The sequence below is a fragment of the Triturus cristatus genome, chromosome 7 (assembly GCF_964204655.1).
Source record: "Triturus cristatus chromosome 7, aTriCri1.1, whole genome shotgun sequence".
NCBI classification, from domain to species: domain Eukaryota; kingdom Metazoa; phylum Chordata; class Amphibia; order Caudata; family Salamandridae; genus Triturus; species Triturus cristatus.
The window spans coordinates 1,689,209,152-1,689,227,038 of record NC_140590.1 but is presented as its reverse complement, the minus strand read 5'-3'; the positions used below and the strand labels follow the sequence as shown (position 1 = coordinate 1,689,227,038).

At 45.5% G+C, this 17,887-nt stretch overlaps 1 protein-coding gene across 4 annotated transcripts in view; it reads right to left on the bottom strand.

The window, feature by feature from the left end:
- The window catches only part of LOC146812759 (tyrosine-protein phosphatase non-receptor type 6-like), a 370,963-nt gene that overhangs the window by 238,482 nt on the left and 114,594 nt on the right, over window positions 1–17,887 (bottom strand). For all 4 annotated transcript variants that reach the window (XM_085619857.1, XM_085619860.1, XM_085619859.1 and 1 more), the window contains exons 3-4: window positions 3,770–3,892; window positions 3,493–3,687 (exon numbers count right to left, since the gene is read on the bottom strand). In XM_085619857.1, the coding sequence (XP_085475983.1) occupies window positions 3,493–3,687; window positions 3,770–3,892 (318 nt within the window). The remainder of the gene's footprint in view (window positions 1–3,492; window positions 3,688–3,769; window positions 3,893–17,887) is intronic.

The following is a 17,887-nucleotide window of genomic DNA, read 5'->3' as shown; positions in this document are numbered from 1 at the left end:
CTTATCTCGCTGTGGCGTCGCTGGGTGAGTCCCATCGGGGACTATTCGATCTCGAACGCCAGGACCGCTGACTCTGCTCAGCACCTTCCGCTCTCCCCACCGCTGTCCCCGGGGATGGGTGCCCTGTGTCTCGCCATTGTGCGCCGTCCTGCCGAGGGGCCCCCGCAGTCTCAGTCGCGTCGAGCCACTCCTGCGCCAACGCAGGCGAGGTGAAGAAGAGGGATTTACCACCAAAGAGGACCTTCAGTTTGGCGGGAAAGAACATCATGTACCGAATCCCTCGGTCTCGTAGCGTCGCCTTAACCCCTTGGAAGGAGCGCCTCTCCTGTTGAACCTGGAGCGTGAAGTCCGGGAAGAAGCGAACCGTGGCCCCCTCGTACTGTAAGTCACCATGTTGCCTGGCAGCTTGGAGGATTGCGTCGCGATCTCGATAGTTTAGTATTTTAGCTATAATTGTTCGTGGTAGGGCCCCTGGTTTGGGTTTCGGGATCGGGGCTCTGTGAGCCCGTTCGACGGTGAAGAACTTCGACAGTCTCTTGGGTTTCAGGTGGCGGAGAATCAAGTCCTCAATAAAGAGCTCCATACAGTCCCCTTCGAGTCCTTCTGCCACACCTACCACCCGTATATTGCTCCTCCGAGCCCTCCCCTCCTGGTCGTCGAGCCGTAGGGCCACCTGCCGGTGTTGGTGCACAAGCTCGTTGACCCTGCCCTCAAGCCGCTTCTCCGATTCCCGCAGGGCTTTAATGTCCGCCTCGTTGGTTTTGGACCGGTCCGTGGTCTTCCCCAAATCAGCACGGAGCAGATTCACCTCAATAGTGACCTTGTCCATTTTTGCCTCCAGGCTGGTACCGAGGGTCTGGATTGCAGCCATAATGGACGTTAGGGAAGGTTCTGCCGGACCGGGGACCTCCTTCGTCGCCCCTCCGGGCTGCGCCGGCGTCTTTGCGACCGTGTAGTTGTCCAGCTTGTTGGTCTGGGTCCCATGACCCCCTTTAGGCCGCATGCTTGTTCTGATGTCGGTGGTGCCGGACGTTCCTCCGCCCACGCCAGCCCAAGTCTTCTCCGTCGAGGCAGAGCGCAACTGTATGCACCACTTGGCCTCCCCAGGCCACTGCTCAGAGCAGGGGCCCCAGGCCGGGTCCGCCTCCCGGCCCGCCGGCCCAAGAATGACCGTCCAGGGGCCCGCGACCCCGAGCCACCGCACACAGCCGGTTTGCCTGCATTTAGGGCCCCCCTGGGGACTGTGGACGTGAGCCCCCCTCCGGTCAGGCACCGCAGGTCACCTTCTCAAACAGCGCCAGCTAGTCTCCACTCCCCACGCGGTATGCAGCAAAATGGGAGAATGGCCGCACCCCACCTCCCTTCAGGTCTGTCGCGCAGCCGCACCTGTGGCGGCGGTATTCAGGCCCTCAGGCGCTGCAGGGTCCCGCAGGCAGCGTCGGCCAGGAATTCGAAGGGAGTGGTACCTCTGCGCCACACGGAAGGCGGCGTCCTCCGCCGATGGCGCCCCTCAGGCGCGCCGCACAGCAGGCCAGGAAGCCGGGGCCTCGAGTAGTTCAGGAAGCGGCTCCGGGGCTCCAGGCGCGATGTTCAGGCCTGCCGCCGAGATCCGCGATCGCCGTACGGGCTGTCAGGGAGGCTCCGGAGTCCGCAAAAAACGCTCCGAGTGTGCACTGAGCCTGAGGGAGCTGGGGGGCTCTTGCAGGTGAGCCTCTCAGCAAGGATGTTGGCCGGATTTAGGGAAACACCATCGGTCCCGGCGAAGCTCGGGAATCAGGCGGCCATTTCCTTCGGCGCTTGGCCACGCCCCCAGACATTTCTATTGTTGCCGAAAATTGCTGGAAGCCAGGAAGAAGGCAGCAAGCACTTTTAAAACCTTAATATACTTGCAAACATAATGCCTCCACCCAAAGTCAGCACCCGGTGCGGTCACACCGGTTGCACTGCCTTAGAGCTGGCACTTCTCAAGTGTCCTGTGACCTCAGTGACAGAGTCACTGTCGCTCTAGGGTGTGCTGCTTCATAGGCCTGTCTGCAAGACTGGAGGTGAACTTCAATATGGATTGTGGTGGACAAACCTTGAAGGTTAATCCACACTTGCCACTGCTAGGGTCCACCTGCTGGTGCTAAGACACCAGGGCTTCTAAGGTCTTGTGCAGCCTTCTAAGGTCTAGCATGGGATTGTGCTCTCTCAGGAGAGTGGTCTGGTGGACTGGTTATTAAGGCTGAACCTGGTTCCCCAGTTACAAATTCAGTTGCTCTGGCCATAGTACCACATTCTCTCCCCCACTGAACACCATACTGCCCCACTGAGAAAAACTCACACTGCCTTCAACTACAACCCAATTGCTGCCGGCTATAAACACCTGGATGTGGCTCAATTTAAATGACGCAGAGCAATATGCAGCCTACAAAAAAAAGTGAAAACATCCTGGAAAAAGCAAACACTCAGAGGGAATGCAAAATTTAGCAAACCATGTGAACTGTAAGCAGGAACAACATGGTTACCTTAATGCGTTTACACTCACTATTCAGAAATCAGTGAGTGCTCTTGCCTGAAAAGTTAGGGACATGACTACAGGGCCCTGAATGGACCCATTTCAATGCCCATTGCTTATATCCTTACAAAACGTAAGCAGTATGGTAAAAAGACCAGATCCCTGTATGCAGAGCCGCAGTACACATTTTGTTTTCCAATCCACACTTTGCAGTACCTCCTGGATTGGTGCACTAGTTGCAAGCCCACGGAAAACAAAGACAAGAAAACAAAAATTGCGCTTCACTGGCAAACTCTGTAAAAGTGGCGCTAATGTGTTTGGGTGTGAATAAAATCAATCTGGTCAGTTTGCTACCAGCAGGCGCGCAACACCCATTGGAACCCCCCCCTCCCCCTCGTGTGTGGCAGCTCGGGATGAGACAGCTTCCCGGGCACCCAGACAGCCGCACCAGAGCACTTCACAGGTCTTTTAAAGACCATTTGCATGTTAATGAGGCCTTGCTGTTGTTTGACCCCTTCTAAGAGCTCCTGCAGCGCCACTCTGTCTATTGCTTAAAGATTAAGCCCCCCCCCCCCCGAAATTTTTTCCCCGTCTTGAAGTCATGGTTTTCAGTAAGAGAAGAACTGCTAGACAGAAAGAGAGGGAAGAGGGAAAGAGTTGGGGGAAGGGGGGAAGGCAGCTGAAGCTACAGAGCAGAAGCAGACACTGTATTTTTCTTCTCTGGGTAAGAAGAAAAAGACAGGGTCCTGTTACTTCTCTGCCGCCAGTCCTCGAACGCCAGGAACGCCGAGCTTTATAGGCCATGCCGATTTCTTGCGTCCCGGGACGCATTTTCAAAATAAAAAAGTAGGGGAACGGAATCGCTGGACTTGAAGAAGTAGGGGCACGCCGTGCCCTGCCGTTCCCCCCCCCCCACTTCGACCACTGAACGAGGTCCATGCAGGTCAGGACCTAGAGTAGAATTACGAGTCCTGACCTCACTCGATGAAACTTACCGCTCGGAGGTTGGGTCGGAGCAGTTCATGGGGTACTTGACCTCGATGAGGGTGCCATCCTTGTCCTGCAGGCTCCTATGCTCCTTTGTGTAGAACTCCAGCAGCTCGGTGAGGGTGGCAAACGTCTCGCCACCATACAGGTCATAATACTCCCCCGTGTTCTGGATGCGTATGTGGGTAACTCTGTCGCCCACCCTGGAGGTGATAGGAAAGGGTTAGTGGGGAGAGGACATAGCAGCAGGGGAGCGACTGGACAGGAGAGGGTCTCATTTCTCACCTCACAGACAAGGAAAAGTCACCCTGTGTTTTCCGGCTTGGCCGGACGAGGAAGCTGCCATGGACCCCTCGGCTCTTCAGGAGCGCCTCAGCATCCAGGCCACTGATGTTGGGATGAAACGACCTGGACACAAAGAGACAAGAGGATCAGAGCTTCCAAAAATAAACACTGTATAATTTACAAAGCACTTCTTCCAAATTTGTTTTTGCTATGCTGTTTGCTATACAACAGAATTTTAAATAACTAGACAGGCATTGGAGTGGTTCATTCATTTATTTTTTTGACATTTTGGACACCATCGTTACTATTTGTAGGGCTCCAACCATGCTCTGCTGTACCCCCACGATTCTTACCTAACAGCAACCTTTTTGACATGAGCAGAGAGGGGATAGTGGTGTGTGGTTTTGTCATGGGCTTCAGTTCCAAGGACAACTTGCACAATGAAGTGCAGCCACCTTGTGTGAGGCAGGCCTGACTTGTTGCACCTGTAGTATCTGCTTTAAACCTGTTGCCTATGTTACAATGTGTCTTTGTTAATGTGGCCCCAGGCAGATCTAACATGTTAGAAACTGAACTTCACACATGTAAACATGTATTTTTATGTATTTGCAGTTTGCAGGTCCAAACCTTGTCAGGTTTTGAACCCTTCCTAATATTATGTTTGCTCTACTGAATATGAGATTGGATTTTTGTAAACGTCATTCACAGGGAAGTTAAGTGGAGGGCCTAAATATAATATTCTGTCCAACCAATAGAGTGTCTGTCCAGAAAGAGTGGCGAGGATTGTTATTCTAATTTCATGGGAACTTGCGGCAGAGCAGGTCTTTAATCTTATAACCTTACTTAACTACAATGGCAGTTTTACCTTTGTTTTTTCAGTGAATTTCTAGAGATTTCTGATCATTTTTGTGCACTAAGATAACTTTAACTCGCGCCCCTGCCGTGCACCGTTTCCTCATCAATAATTGCAACACACAGCCTTTGCACACGATAGAGGTCTCTGTGGAGAGGACAGTCCCTCACCTAACTCTACTATGCACAGCCTATGCCGCGCTAAAGTCATGCACAGTGCAGAGTCACTTGTCCGCAGAGGAATTTGACGCAGCGTCAACCCCCAATTGCGCACAGCCAAAGGCCAATCTGTGGTGCAGGTTCGGACGCCTGTAGACCTTGGCTGGGCCCTGTGGCCAACCACATGCCGCATATGGCCAAAGGCCATGCACGGTGGGGGCCGGTTTCTTGACATACTAAGGAAATATTTTATTTACCAGATATAACTATAGCTGGTAAATTTCAGTGTGCTTTTCTTTGTTGAAAATGTCACATTTCAACATACATTGTAACCTATGTATAATGTGACTTTAACCTTGGGGTTTTTCAGTTAATTTCTGAAGTTTTTGTTGAATGTAAAGTAAGATATTTTTACCATACCTAAATATTACATTATTTTAACCCTTCTTTTTTTCACTGAATATATATATTCACAAAAAAATTATATCTATATATATATCGCGCTCACTTTCCGTCTTTCCTCACCTTCACTCGCGATCGTGTGCTTAATTGTGCGGTGACGGATACCGCACGGATTAACAAATCCACAGTTCGCGGTACCAATAAGATGTACCAAGCACTCACAGGAACGTTTTCCCCAAGATTTTTATTGGGTTCTCTTTACACGACCAGACGCGTTTCGGCTGCCGCCTTCATCAATAGTGGCCGGCGCCGGCATGAGACAGATTTAAATAAATGTGCACTGCTAAACATAAACAAAAGACAACCAACTTACTCCAGTTTACGGCGTCGGCCATTACTAAACAGGTCATTATGTATAGCATAGCATGGGATTATATATATAAAAATGTAAATACATACTCAGTATTCACTTTAAATTCAGCCCTGGATGGGCTTTAGCGTAGGCATTCTAATTCCCAAAGAACCGAATTCAACAATCATGCCCTCAATGGGCTTAGGTTCATAATATTTATAACTCCTCATATTGTGGGTAATGCTTAAAATCCCTCCGTATCTGTACAAGTTGGTATATTTCAAATCATAATGTAATGCCAGTGCCTTCGATTCACATAAATAAATATATGTATATATATATATATATATATATATATATATATATATTACCTACTGGCGGTCGCCAGTATGTAGTTATAGTTAGGACCGTGTTTCCATAGGAAATCTGAAAATTCTATTTTGAATAACGTTGGCACCGGTTGACGAATCCTCGCGAAATTTTCAAAACTAATGGGGCACTACGCTCCGCTCCTACCCTGAAAGTCTTGGGGTGATTCGTCAAGCGGGGGCTGAGAAAAAAGGGGGGTCCCAAAACGCGTTTTCCCCATGTATTTTTCCATAGGACCTTTAGACACAGCTACAGCCCGAACGGATGAACAGAATTACTTGTAATTTGGCAGAGAGGTAGTCCGCAGGTCAAGGATGTGCCTTTTGTAGGTCTGGTGTAAATCTGTTCAGTAGTTCCTGAGAAAATAGCATTTAAATCAATATATATATCTGTAAGCGCGCTCCGTGCGCTTACCGTAAGCTTACCGTACGCGTACGGTGCCGTGCGCGAGCTCAAATCTGATTGTTTGTCACATGACTGTAAACATTCGAATCGGACGAAATCAGGAAGTGTCGGCCGCCATTTCGTGTGTTTCACACAGAAAAAAAAAAGGGAGATAACGTGAAAAGGGGGCAAGGAAGAGAGTTACAGACCCCATAACATTTGAAAGGGGGTCAAAGAAGGACACAAAAGTACGATAAAAACATTTATTAATTTTAAAAAAAAATCGCGGAGTACGCGTACGGAAAGCTTACTGTACGCGTACGGTAGAAAAAAAAATAAAAAAATAAATAAAATTCAGATTTAAGTGTTTAGATATTAGGGGGCTCTAAAAAGAGCCGTTGTGTTTATGAAGTGATTTTTTAGTGGTACCTACAAGTAAGTACCGATGCAGAGTCTAAGGTTCAAGAGGAAGACTCTGTTCCCTTCATCAGTGAAGTGTACACCATCTCCTCTATAAATGTCTTGCATGTTGTAACGCAAGTTGTTGTGGTAAATGGAACCCATACCATAGTCTCGGAGGAAAGCAGAAACAGATTTGTTGACGTGCTTTCTTGCTTTGTCAATCTGTGGACAAAAATGATTGGACCAGTTCCATTTTTGCCTTTGGCATATGTTAGAATATGCAAAGGCAGTTTTAGGGAAAAGTGAAAACAGTTGTGCAAAGGTCTCCTTCATAAGCATTTCCAGACTTACCCCAGTCAAAGTGCCTAGGTCATTGCCACCACAGTGCACTATTATGAGGTCAGGGTGTTGGATTTGCATGAAGGATTTCACCAATGGCATCAATTGGTGCCACTTTAACCCTCTCTGACCAATCCATTTAATGTCTACATTTGGCAAAGCAAGGTCTCTCACCATACCTGTTTTCTCTGCATACTTTTCACTCCAGAAGACATAGCTGTGCCCTACAATCCACACTGTGAACATCTTCAAAGGAGATCTGGATGCACTCAGGAGGTGTATTTCAGTAGAATGGGAAAAAGAAATGAAAGACAGTTTGGAAATGGAGGCATACATATTTTTTTTAAATAAAAAGAACTCATTGGCTGTTTCATACCATTCTACACTAAAAACTAGGCTGTATGTGTCAATTTATAGAAGCATGTTTTGTATTGGTACAGAAAAATGTGTTACCAAAGAACATTACTATGGATTTGCTGTTAGGTTAGAAAAGTCAAGCACTCTTGCTCTTTGGAAATGAAACATTGTGTGGTGAACTTCTGACCTGACTCCACACAGCAGTGTTCCATGAGCTGTTGCTATGGTAGCAGGCAGAAGTCAAGTTGGGGGAAGGGTACTAGGCAGAAGTCAAGTTGGGGGAAGGGTACTTTTGGAAAAGGGTTGGTTTTCAACCAATAGAAATGTGTGATTACATTTGGAAAAAAGGGGGAAGCACTGAGATTTGAAATTAACATGTATATGTGTGGAAAAAGAGAGGGAAACATTGCCATTATCTGGTTCTGCTGAGAGGAGAGAGGTGTACAGAACAGAGATCCTGGCTCTGATAATCTGCTGTTTGAGTGCCACATTTCTTTCACAACTAAGTAATTTTAAAGGTGAGTTATGAGTTTGAGAGGGGATGTATGTGGTAAATTTAGAAATGAATAATAGAATTGGAATTCCTTTTGTTGAAGTTGTGTTTATCATTTTGTGTTTTGGGAGAAATTTAAATGTAAGGAACATGTAAAATATTCTGGACTATGTTTTCACCATAAATTAAGGTGTACTGGTATAAATGAGGAATACTGTTTTCTGCATAGAATCAGAAGATGACTCTGTGTGCAAAGAGGAATTGTTGTCAGAGATTTATTGCGTATTACTCTGGTAATTTTAGATTTGCATTAGTAGGAAAGGGGCAGCTATTTTTCTGCAGAAGCAGACTCTTTTCACACACCCAGATGCTTATCCTGTAGAAACATGCATAGTATTCACAACCGAATGGGGTTTGAGGTTGCAGTGAGTAATGCAAATACATTCAACATCACTAAGGCTGGTTGCCTTTGCTGGAGTGTAGTCATTCACCCAGGTTACACATGTTCCTGGACTCAAAAAGCTGTTTGGACATGTGCTGTTTTCAGAATCTGAAAAGTGGATTGAAAATGTGTCAGACTGTAAAAGTACTTATCACTTGCCAAAAAAAGAGTAGTAAGTGTGCTTTCAAATTTGCAAAGAAATTTCGTTTTCTGCCTAATATCAAACCATGACTCTGTGTGCAAAGAGGAATTGTTGACAGAGATTTATTGCGTATTACTCTGGTAATTTTACATTTGCATTAGTAGGAAAGGGGCAGCTATTTTTCTGCAGAAGCAGACTCTTAGCACACACCCAGCTGCTTACCCTGTAGAATCATGCATAGTATTCACAACCGAGTGGGGTTTGAGGTTGCAGTGAGTAATGCAAATACATTCAACATCACTAAGGCTGGTTGCCTTTGCTGGAGTGTAGTCATTCACCCAGGTTACACATGTTCCTGGACTCAAAAAGCTGTATTTCATTATTAATCCCTCAAGGACCTTGTAATGTGGTAATTGTTTTTTAGTGTTTTTAAAAAAAAAAAAATACGCTTACCGTACGGTAAAAAAAAAAGTTTTTAAGAAAAAATTAAAAAAAGTTGAAAGGTAAGGTTGGCTCTTAAAAGAGCCGTTGTTTTCATGCAGGGACAGAGGAAAGAAAGAATGGGAATATTAGCTGGTAGGACAAATGTGCTGGTCTATTCTGTTGTTAATTAGGGGAACACTGGTCTCCCCACAAACAATTAGACCATGGCAATTTGAGCACCGCATTGTAACCCTCGCAAATCGATGGTTAGTTTCCAGAGGACCAGAAAAAGGTGAATCTCCCCCCACAGATGAAGGGCTCAGCTGAGCTGCCGAAGATGTACTCGGCTGAGCTGCTGGGGATGTGCTCGATCGACTTACTGAACGGTTTGCTCCAGTATGTCGAGCATTTGTCCTAGGGTGTACATCCTCAAGGTGTCTTAACATAGTGTGATTCCCGAAGGAATACTTCTTGTTAGGATTACCTCTAGAAAGTACACGCTGGCAAAGCTTGCAAGTCACTAGAGCAGCATTGACCTTTTTCTCCCCCTCTGGAAACGTAAAATACTCCCATATAAAAGAGCTCTTCTGTTTCCTCCTTCTCTGCCTGATGGTGGTGCTGCTAGCCTCACTCTCAGAAGAGGAGTGCTGGTCTGCCATCGTATCCCAAAGACAACTCAGCTCCTTCTCCTAAGGGATCACAAGCAGAAATGAGGGGAATGGGTGTGGTGTAGGAGAGTTCTAGAAATGAAAGTACTTTAAACCAATCAAAAGTTTTGTTTCTTGATCACATGACCCACTGTGCGCGTACGTTACGCTTACGGAGCGCTTACGGAGCGCTTACGGTAAAAGTACGCATGCGCGTTTAAAAGACACGCGCACGCGCGCATGCGCATAACAGGCACGTCCCAACACTTCCGCGTAACGTGCGCGTGTAACGTATGCGCTTACGCGCCGCGTACGCAGTACGCACGTCTACGTAAATTGCGTAACCATACGCAAAAAGAGTAGAAATATTACGTACATTACGCAAAACGTACGCTTACCGTAAGCTTACCGTACGCGCACGTAAAAAAAAAAAAAAAAAATTTGAAAAAAAGAATCACTATGTTATACTAATATATCTTACCTGTTTGGTAAAAAAAAAAAATGAGAAAAAATACTATATTGCAGAATTTTTAAAATGTAAGCATAGTGTTTAAAGAGAATATAAAGTAAAAATAAAAAGATGTAAAAAACCTTGCAAAAAAAAAAAAAAAATCACACGTTTAATATATGAATTTGTATTTAAAAAACCATACAAAATCACTGAAAAAACCATGGGTTTCACACACGTTATAGGTAAGAATTAGCATTTAAAAAATCATACAAATTCACTGAAAAAACCATGGGTTTCACACACGTTATAGTTAGGAATTAGCATTTAAAAAACCTTGCAAATTCAGTGAAAAAACCATGGGTTTCACACACGTTATAGTTAGGAATTAGCATTTAAAAAACCTTGCAAATTCAGTGAAAAAACCATAGGTTTCACACACGTTATAGTTAGCTGGACATTTCACTCGTAAAAAACCAATGAAATTCCCCCGTTATAGTTAGTTAAGCTAACTATAACTCGCGCACCCGCAATCCACTGCTGATGACGTCACATATTACATCACTCATGACATGGTCAGTGACATCACTCATGACATCACTGATGACATCTCAAATGACATCACTGATGACATCATCCTTGTGACAGAGTGGCAGACCTCCTCTCACCCTAATATAACCTTTGAAACACACATTCAACAAAAGAGACTAAAATTTTCAAAAAAATGGACATACCAATACCAGTTACAACAACCTCTTGAGTAATTCTAAGATCCACATACACATCCACTCATTCACAAACAGTCCTGTACAGTCACTCATACATGTACTCACTCATCATATGTACTCATACACCTATACATCCTGCTACACAATGCCACTCATCCACAGAGTTACTGACACACATACTCACTCATGAAAATAAAGAATCAAACATAGATTTATTTGCATATACAGTTATACACACACCACCACACTTACTTCTACGGAAACTTACACATACATAGTCTTTTAAACAATCACTTATAGAAACACATACTTATTCATACAGGAACTCTTTCAATCTCTCACTCTCACATATACTCACTTATATACACCAATAGTCACATATACTAGTTTAAAACATATGTAGTTACTCATAAAGACACTATTGAGACAGTCATTCACTCACTAACACCCCCATACACACACTCATCCACCCATACAGTCCTGCACACATGCTGTCTTCAACACATACAACCAGTGAGTCACTCATTCATGCACCTATGCACTACGTAATACCCCCCACCGAACCATGCAGACACTCAGACTGATACTCAAAAAACCACCTAATATCCTATATAAACACCCATGTAGCTACTCACCAACCCATGCAGCCACTTATACACAAAGTGAGAGACTGATACAGATAAATACATATTTAAACATTACTCAGTAAGCCATATATTCACTAAGATAAACTTAATCAGTCAGTTATACAATCAATTTTTCAAAAACAAATCATCCATTTAGACACTTATATACCCATTTATTCTTCCATCGTCCGTGAGATATACATATATAAAACATATTTAATTTTCAGAAAAATACACATTCACTGGATGATGTCATCAGTGATGTCATTTGAGATGTCATCAGTGATGTCATGAGTGATGTCACTGACCATGTCATGAGTGATGTCACTGACCATGTCATGAGTGATGTAATATGTGACGTCATCAGCAGTGGATTGCGGGTGCGCGAGTTATAGTTAGCTTAACTAACTATAACGGGGGAATTTCATTGTTTTTTTACGAGTGAAATGTCCAGCTAATTATAACGTGTGTGAAACCTATGGTTTTTTCACTGAATATATATATATATATATATATAGATATATATATATATATATATATATATATATATATATATATATATATATACCACACCACACAATTTCTAATACGAAATCACGCACGGACACCGGGGAGATTTGCAGTTCAAGTTGGTTTATTTACTGCAAACACAACGCGTTTCAGCTTTCGCCTTGTTCACGCCTGAGAGGTATGCCACTCTATCACAAAGATGATGTCATCAGTGATGTCATTTGAGATGTCATCAGTGATGTCATGAGTGATGTCACAGACCATGTCATGAGTGATGTAATATGTGACATCATCAGCAGTGCAGTGCGGGCACGCGAGTTATAGTTAGCTGAACTAACTATAACGGGGGAATTTCAAAGGTTTTGTACGAGTGAAAAGTCCAGCTAACTATAACGCCCCTGAAACCTATGTTTTTTTCAGTGAATTTCTAAGGTTTTTTAAATGCTAATTCCTAACTATAACGTGCCTGAAACCTATGTTTTTTTCAGTGAATTTCAAAGGTTTTTTAAATGCTAATTTCTAACTATGGCTACAGAGATAGGACATGTGAAGAAAGAAGAAAAAACGCACAGAAAGAAAAAAAAGAAATGCAGAAAGAAGCAACAGAAGTCCTCAAAGACGAAGAAAAGTGCAGGAAGAAGGATAACGTGCAGAAAGAACAAACAGAAGAACAGAAAGAAGCCTTGTTGCAAAATCATCCTGTACCCTCAACTTTTTCAGACGGATACTGGTGTTAACTGAGTCTGACTAACCAGTCCTAGAGCCAGTGCTATGTTAAAAGACACTCAGAATACAGTGAAAACACCTACATACACTAGGGAACACTATACGTTGGGGTCCCCCTGTGATCAGCATGACCTCCTCTGTAAGCCCCTAGTATATAATAGGGCAGGTGATTAAAACTACCTCTTAAAACGCGCCACAGGGCGTGTTTGCACACGTCACCTCAGGCCCCGTCCCCTCACTTCCCCACTGTGTAAACACGCCCTGTGGCCATTTTAAGTTGGGAGATTAAGTCCCCTTGAATCCTGAGGGTCCCTAGGGTCCAACTAGCCCACTAGGTACCTCCAGTAAGCGCCACAGAGCTGCCACAGGGCTTGTTTGCACACGTTAACTCAGGCCCCGTCCCCTCCCTTCACCACTGTGTAACCACGCCCTGTGGCCGTTTTTAGTTGGGAGATTAAGTTCATTTGAACCCTGAGTGTCCCTAGGGTCCAACTAGCCCACTAGGTACCTCCAGTAAGCGCCACAGAGCTGCATTGCAGAGAGGTGTAAAAAGAGGCACGGCCTGGACCACCTCTCTGCAACGCAGCTCAGTGGCGCTTACTGGAAGCACCTGGTGGGCTAGTTAGCCCCCAGGGGCCCTCAGGATTGAAGGGGAATTATTTTCCCAACTTAAAACGCGCCATAGGGCGTGTTTGCACACGTCACCTCAGGCCCCGTCCCCTCCCTTCCCCACTGTGTAAACACGCCCTGTGGCCGTTTTTTAAGTTGGGAGATTAAGTCCCCTTGAATCCTGAGGATCCCTAGGGGCAAAATAGCCCACTAGGTACGTCCAGTAAGCGCCATTGCAGAGAGGTGTAAAAAGGGGCACGGCCTGCACCACCTCTCTGTAACGCAGAGCAGTGGCGCTTACTGGAAGCCCCTGGTGGGTCAAACTAGCCCACTAGGTACCTCCAGTAAGCGCCACAGAGCTGCGTTGCATAGAGGTGTAAAAAGGGGCGTGGCCTCAGAACACCTGTCTGCAACGCAGCTCCCTGGCGCATACTGGAGATACCTGTTGGGCTACTTGGCCCTCAGGGACCCTCAGTATTGAAGGGGAATTAATTCCCCAACTTACAAGTGGCCAGGGGGTGCGTTTGCAGAGTGCTGCTAGGAGGGGGCGTGGCCTCCGGCGTGATGCCGGTCTTTTATTTACTTATTTTATTTTTTTAAGAAGGAGGGCTGTGTGGCCCCCCTTCTTTTTCTAATTTACTGGCCCTGGGGACCCCATCCCCCAGGGCCTGCACCCTAATTTTTTTGTTTAAAAAAAATAATGTGGCCCTCCCAAGGCCTTAATCGGCCCCGGGGACCCCAACCCCCGGGTCATGGCCTTTTTAAAAAAAATTCTTTAGGAGGGGGCTGCGTGGCCCCTTTCCTCAGGCCACTTATGGCCCCGGGGACCCCATCCCCCGGGGCCGGCCTTTGTTTTTTATTATTTTAAAAAAATATATGTTTATAGAAACACTTAGGACATGCTGGACAAACCGTATGTACCTATCACCATGACTATTTGCTTGATAATCATTAAAAGGCAACTATGCATAGAATGAATCCACATGGAATGTATTTACACCACTAGTGAAGCTCTGACGTGTCTGACGCCCTACCGTGCCTAATCCCGGCGCCCCCGCCGGTGGGTACTCTCCAAGTAGACACCCTTGTCGTTTATTTATACAAACATGGGTAGCTATTGACGGGCACATTTAATATACACGCACACCAAGCCATTCAAAGGGGTTTCAACAAAAATTCGACCAAACTATGCAAGAAACCCCCCTCACGGTTAATAAAACACACATCCACCGCCGGATGTGTAATACTTTTTATTTTACTCTCTGGAAAGGAGACGAAACTCACTTGAAAGTCACAGCGTGCTCCTGGCTGAGCCCAATGCTGTGTTACACCCACCAGTGCCGCCGAGTGCCTCACACCTCTGTGTTGTATTCCACCAGCTAGTGCGTATGCTATGACACTCTCTAGCCCATGTGCACTGTAACACCACCCCGTGAATATGTCGTGCCACACTTGCCTTCGCACGGGTTATTTTGCCCCATCTAACGTGCCTTCCTCGATGCCTATGTTATAACGCACAGCGCTATGCCATACATATTACAATCTGGGATCCATATCTTTGTCACAGTGCATATGCAACGTTACCCTCCCCAGCACATATTTTATATTACAACTTTAGAGACTAGTTAGGTTACAGAACACTGCCCTGTGCATATTACACTCCAAGGCGCATATCGCATAGCACGCGCTAGTGCCTGTGCTATCTCGCGCTCTCCAATGAATCTGTCATTGCGCACAATGTATTGCATATTATATTTCACGCCCCGGTTCATCTTATATCACAGTTTTTGGTGCATAGTTTATACCATATACTATATCTAGTTTTCATTTTCAATCGTGCTCTCAGGACTATGTTCTATATAACACTGCGTCCACCTACCCTTTTCACGGACATTACATTTTGTGATGGGGGTGGAGGGTCAGGGGGTGTTTCTGGCAAGTGAGCCCGGAGTCACAGTCACAAACGTCCTCTTCTTCCTGAATAAAAGTGAGATTATGCTGCATACTTGTTCATATTTTAAGTAGTTCGCACAGACACACATTTTAAAAACAATAACGTTCCTAATACCCACCTTCTCTGAACAGTTAGCTTGCTGCCCCATCCACCTCCTCCCTATCCTCTGTTGTCTAAATCCATGGACTAGCCTCCTCCCTCCTGCCATGCATGGTCTGATGTGCTGCCACTGCCCTCCATTTAGCATGATGTACCAGTCCACTCCTCCTGCCCTCCATTGCCCAATTCTATGGCCCATCATTGACCTCCTGCTTAGACTTTGTGCTTAGCTTACTGTCCCTATTCTCCTTCCCCCTGCCCTCCGATGTCTTTGTGCATACCCCTGCTCCATCCTTTTTGCCCACCATGTTCCATGGACCTGCCACTCCTATCTACTCTGAGTGTTCTGTTGAGCTGCCACTTCCCTCCCACCTGCCTAGCATTGTCAGATGACTGTAACCTGTCCCTGCCACCTCCACCCTGCCTGTCCACATGCCATGCCCCTATCCCCTTCCTCCTGTCCTCCATGGTCCATTTTACTGCCACACCCTTCTGCCCTCCCTGGTCTGTTGTACTGCAACTGCTCCTCCTGCCTGCCCCATGCGGTCTGTTGTGAGGCCCCTTCCCCTGAACTCTCTTGTCTGTGCCCAGGTCCTGACCCTTCCTTCTATCCTCCATGGTCCTTTGTGCATGCCCCTGCACCCTCCTTCTTGCCCCTCATAGCCATTGTGCTGCCACTAACCCTCCTGCTTGCCATGCATGGTCTTCTGTGCTGCCATGGCCCCTCCCACCTTCCCTGTGTGGTCAGCTAGCTGCCCCTGACCCCCTCCCACCTTCCCTCCATGGTCTGTGTGTATGACATCATAGTCTCATTGTTGCTCTCCATGGTGTGTCTTGTTTCTAGTGCCCATCCTGCCTGACCTCCATGGTCATCTTGCTGCTCCTGCCCTGCCCCCTTGCCCCCAGCCCTCTGTTTCCATGTGCAGACCCCTATTCCCTCCCTTCTGGCTTGCCTGTTCCATTGCAATGCCCCTGATCTGTCCCTCCTGCCCTTTATGGTCTGTTATGCTGCAGCTTTCTCTCCTGTCTGTCCATTATGGTCAGCTAGCTTCCATTGCCTCTTTCCCCTCTGTTCTCTGTTGTCCATGTGCATGGTCCTGTCCCCTCCCTATTGCTTTCCATGGATTGTTGTGCTGCACTCCCTGATGCCTGCCCTGTAGGGTCAGTTTGGTGCACCTCTCCATGTCCCTCCTGTCCTCTGTTATCCGAGTTCATGTCCCTACCCCAATTCCTCCTGCCTACCATGATCCAATGTACCATACTTGCAAACATTTTGAACTTGGTAAGAGGGAGATTTTGAAGAAAAACTGGGGTATTGATTTTTCCCTTTGAGTTACATTAAAAAAGAGGAGATTGTAGACAGGAGACAGATCAAGTAAAGCCCATTTGAGCTTAAAAACATTGGACGTTTCCTGGCTGAAACGGGTCTGTTGGCATGTATGGTTGTACTACCACTGCCTCTTCCTTCTGCCCACAATGGTCTATTATATTGCCACAGCCTCTCTTGCCAGTCCTGTATTGTTGGTTTGTTGCCCCTGCCCCCCTTTCCACTGCCCTCCATAGTCTGTTGTGCTGCCACTGCCCTTTCTGCCTGCCCAGTGTGCTCAAATTGTTGCCTCTGCACTCTCCTACCTGCCTTCAATTTTCAGAGTCCGTGCCCCTGGCCTCTGCCTCTCAACAGTATCCCAATGAACAACTAGATTGCTAACATTCTATATTTATTACAAAAGTGTGGAACGCCTGACGTCATCTTGATGTAATCAAAACTGTAATACCTAGAGTATTTCCTTTAGAAATTACATATATGAGAGGGTCTTATTTGCATCAAAATTATGGTTAATGCTCTAAAAACCTAAAATGAGGACATATTTTCTGAGTTTTCAAATAGCGACAAAGAACTTTTAAAATATTTGTAATCTTTATGTTTTTTTATCCAGTTGACCACTTGATTAAATGTTGCACCTAGGGGAGAGGATGTGGTGTTACTTCCAGAGCTGCAGACTTTGCAACTGGGGAACTAGGTTGGAGTTTCTGCTTCAGCTCAACATTCAGTGATTCTGGTCAAATCACTTAATCTCCCCATGTCTACAACCAAAATGAATTTGATCTTGTGTGATGTAACTAATGCTCATGTAAAGCACTCCAATACCTGACAAGTCTGCACTATATAAAACTGCAAATACACAAAAAATAAGTGTTTTGCACACTTCTGTCATTGGGCTACATGTGGGCTACATCTGGGTGATATTTGTGCTGCATTTGGGCTCTTTTGTCTCTGGTGGCCATCTTGGGAGATTTATTTGTTATGAAGTTTCCTAATTTCCTCATTTACTGCAGTTTCCTCAGTAGGAAATGCTTTCAGTTTTTTACTTTGATTCCATCAAGAAGGTATTCAGATATGTCACACATTTGCCATAAATTCTGAATGTTAGCACTCCAGTTGCTCATTAGATCACTGTAGTAAAGCTACTGCTCACCACGGAAGTCTGCTGCTGGTATTAAAAGTGTATGTTTCAGTCTGCATGTCAGAATATTTTTATGAAATAGAAGAGAATTTGAGAAGTCAAAATGTGCCCTAATTTTTCTTTCTGCAGAACTATTCATAATTTCTATGGGAAAATGAACTCCCTCATTTTGTTCCATTGTAAATTAAAT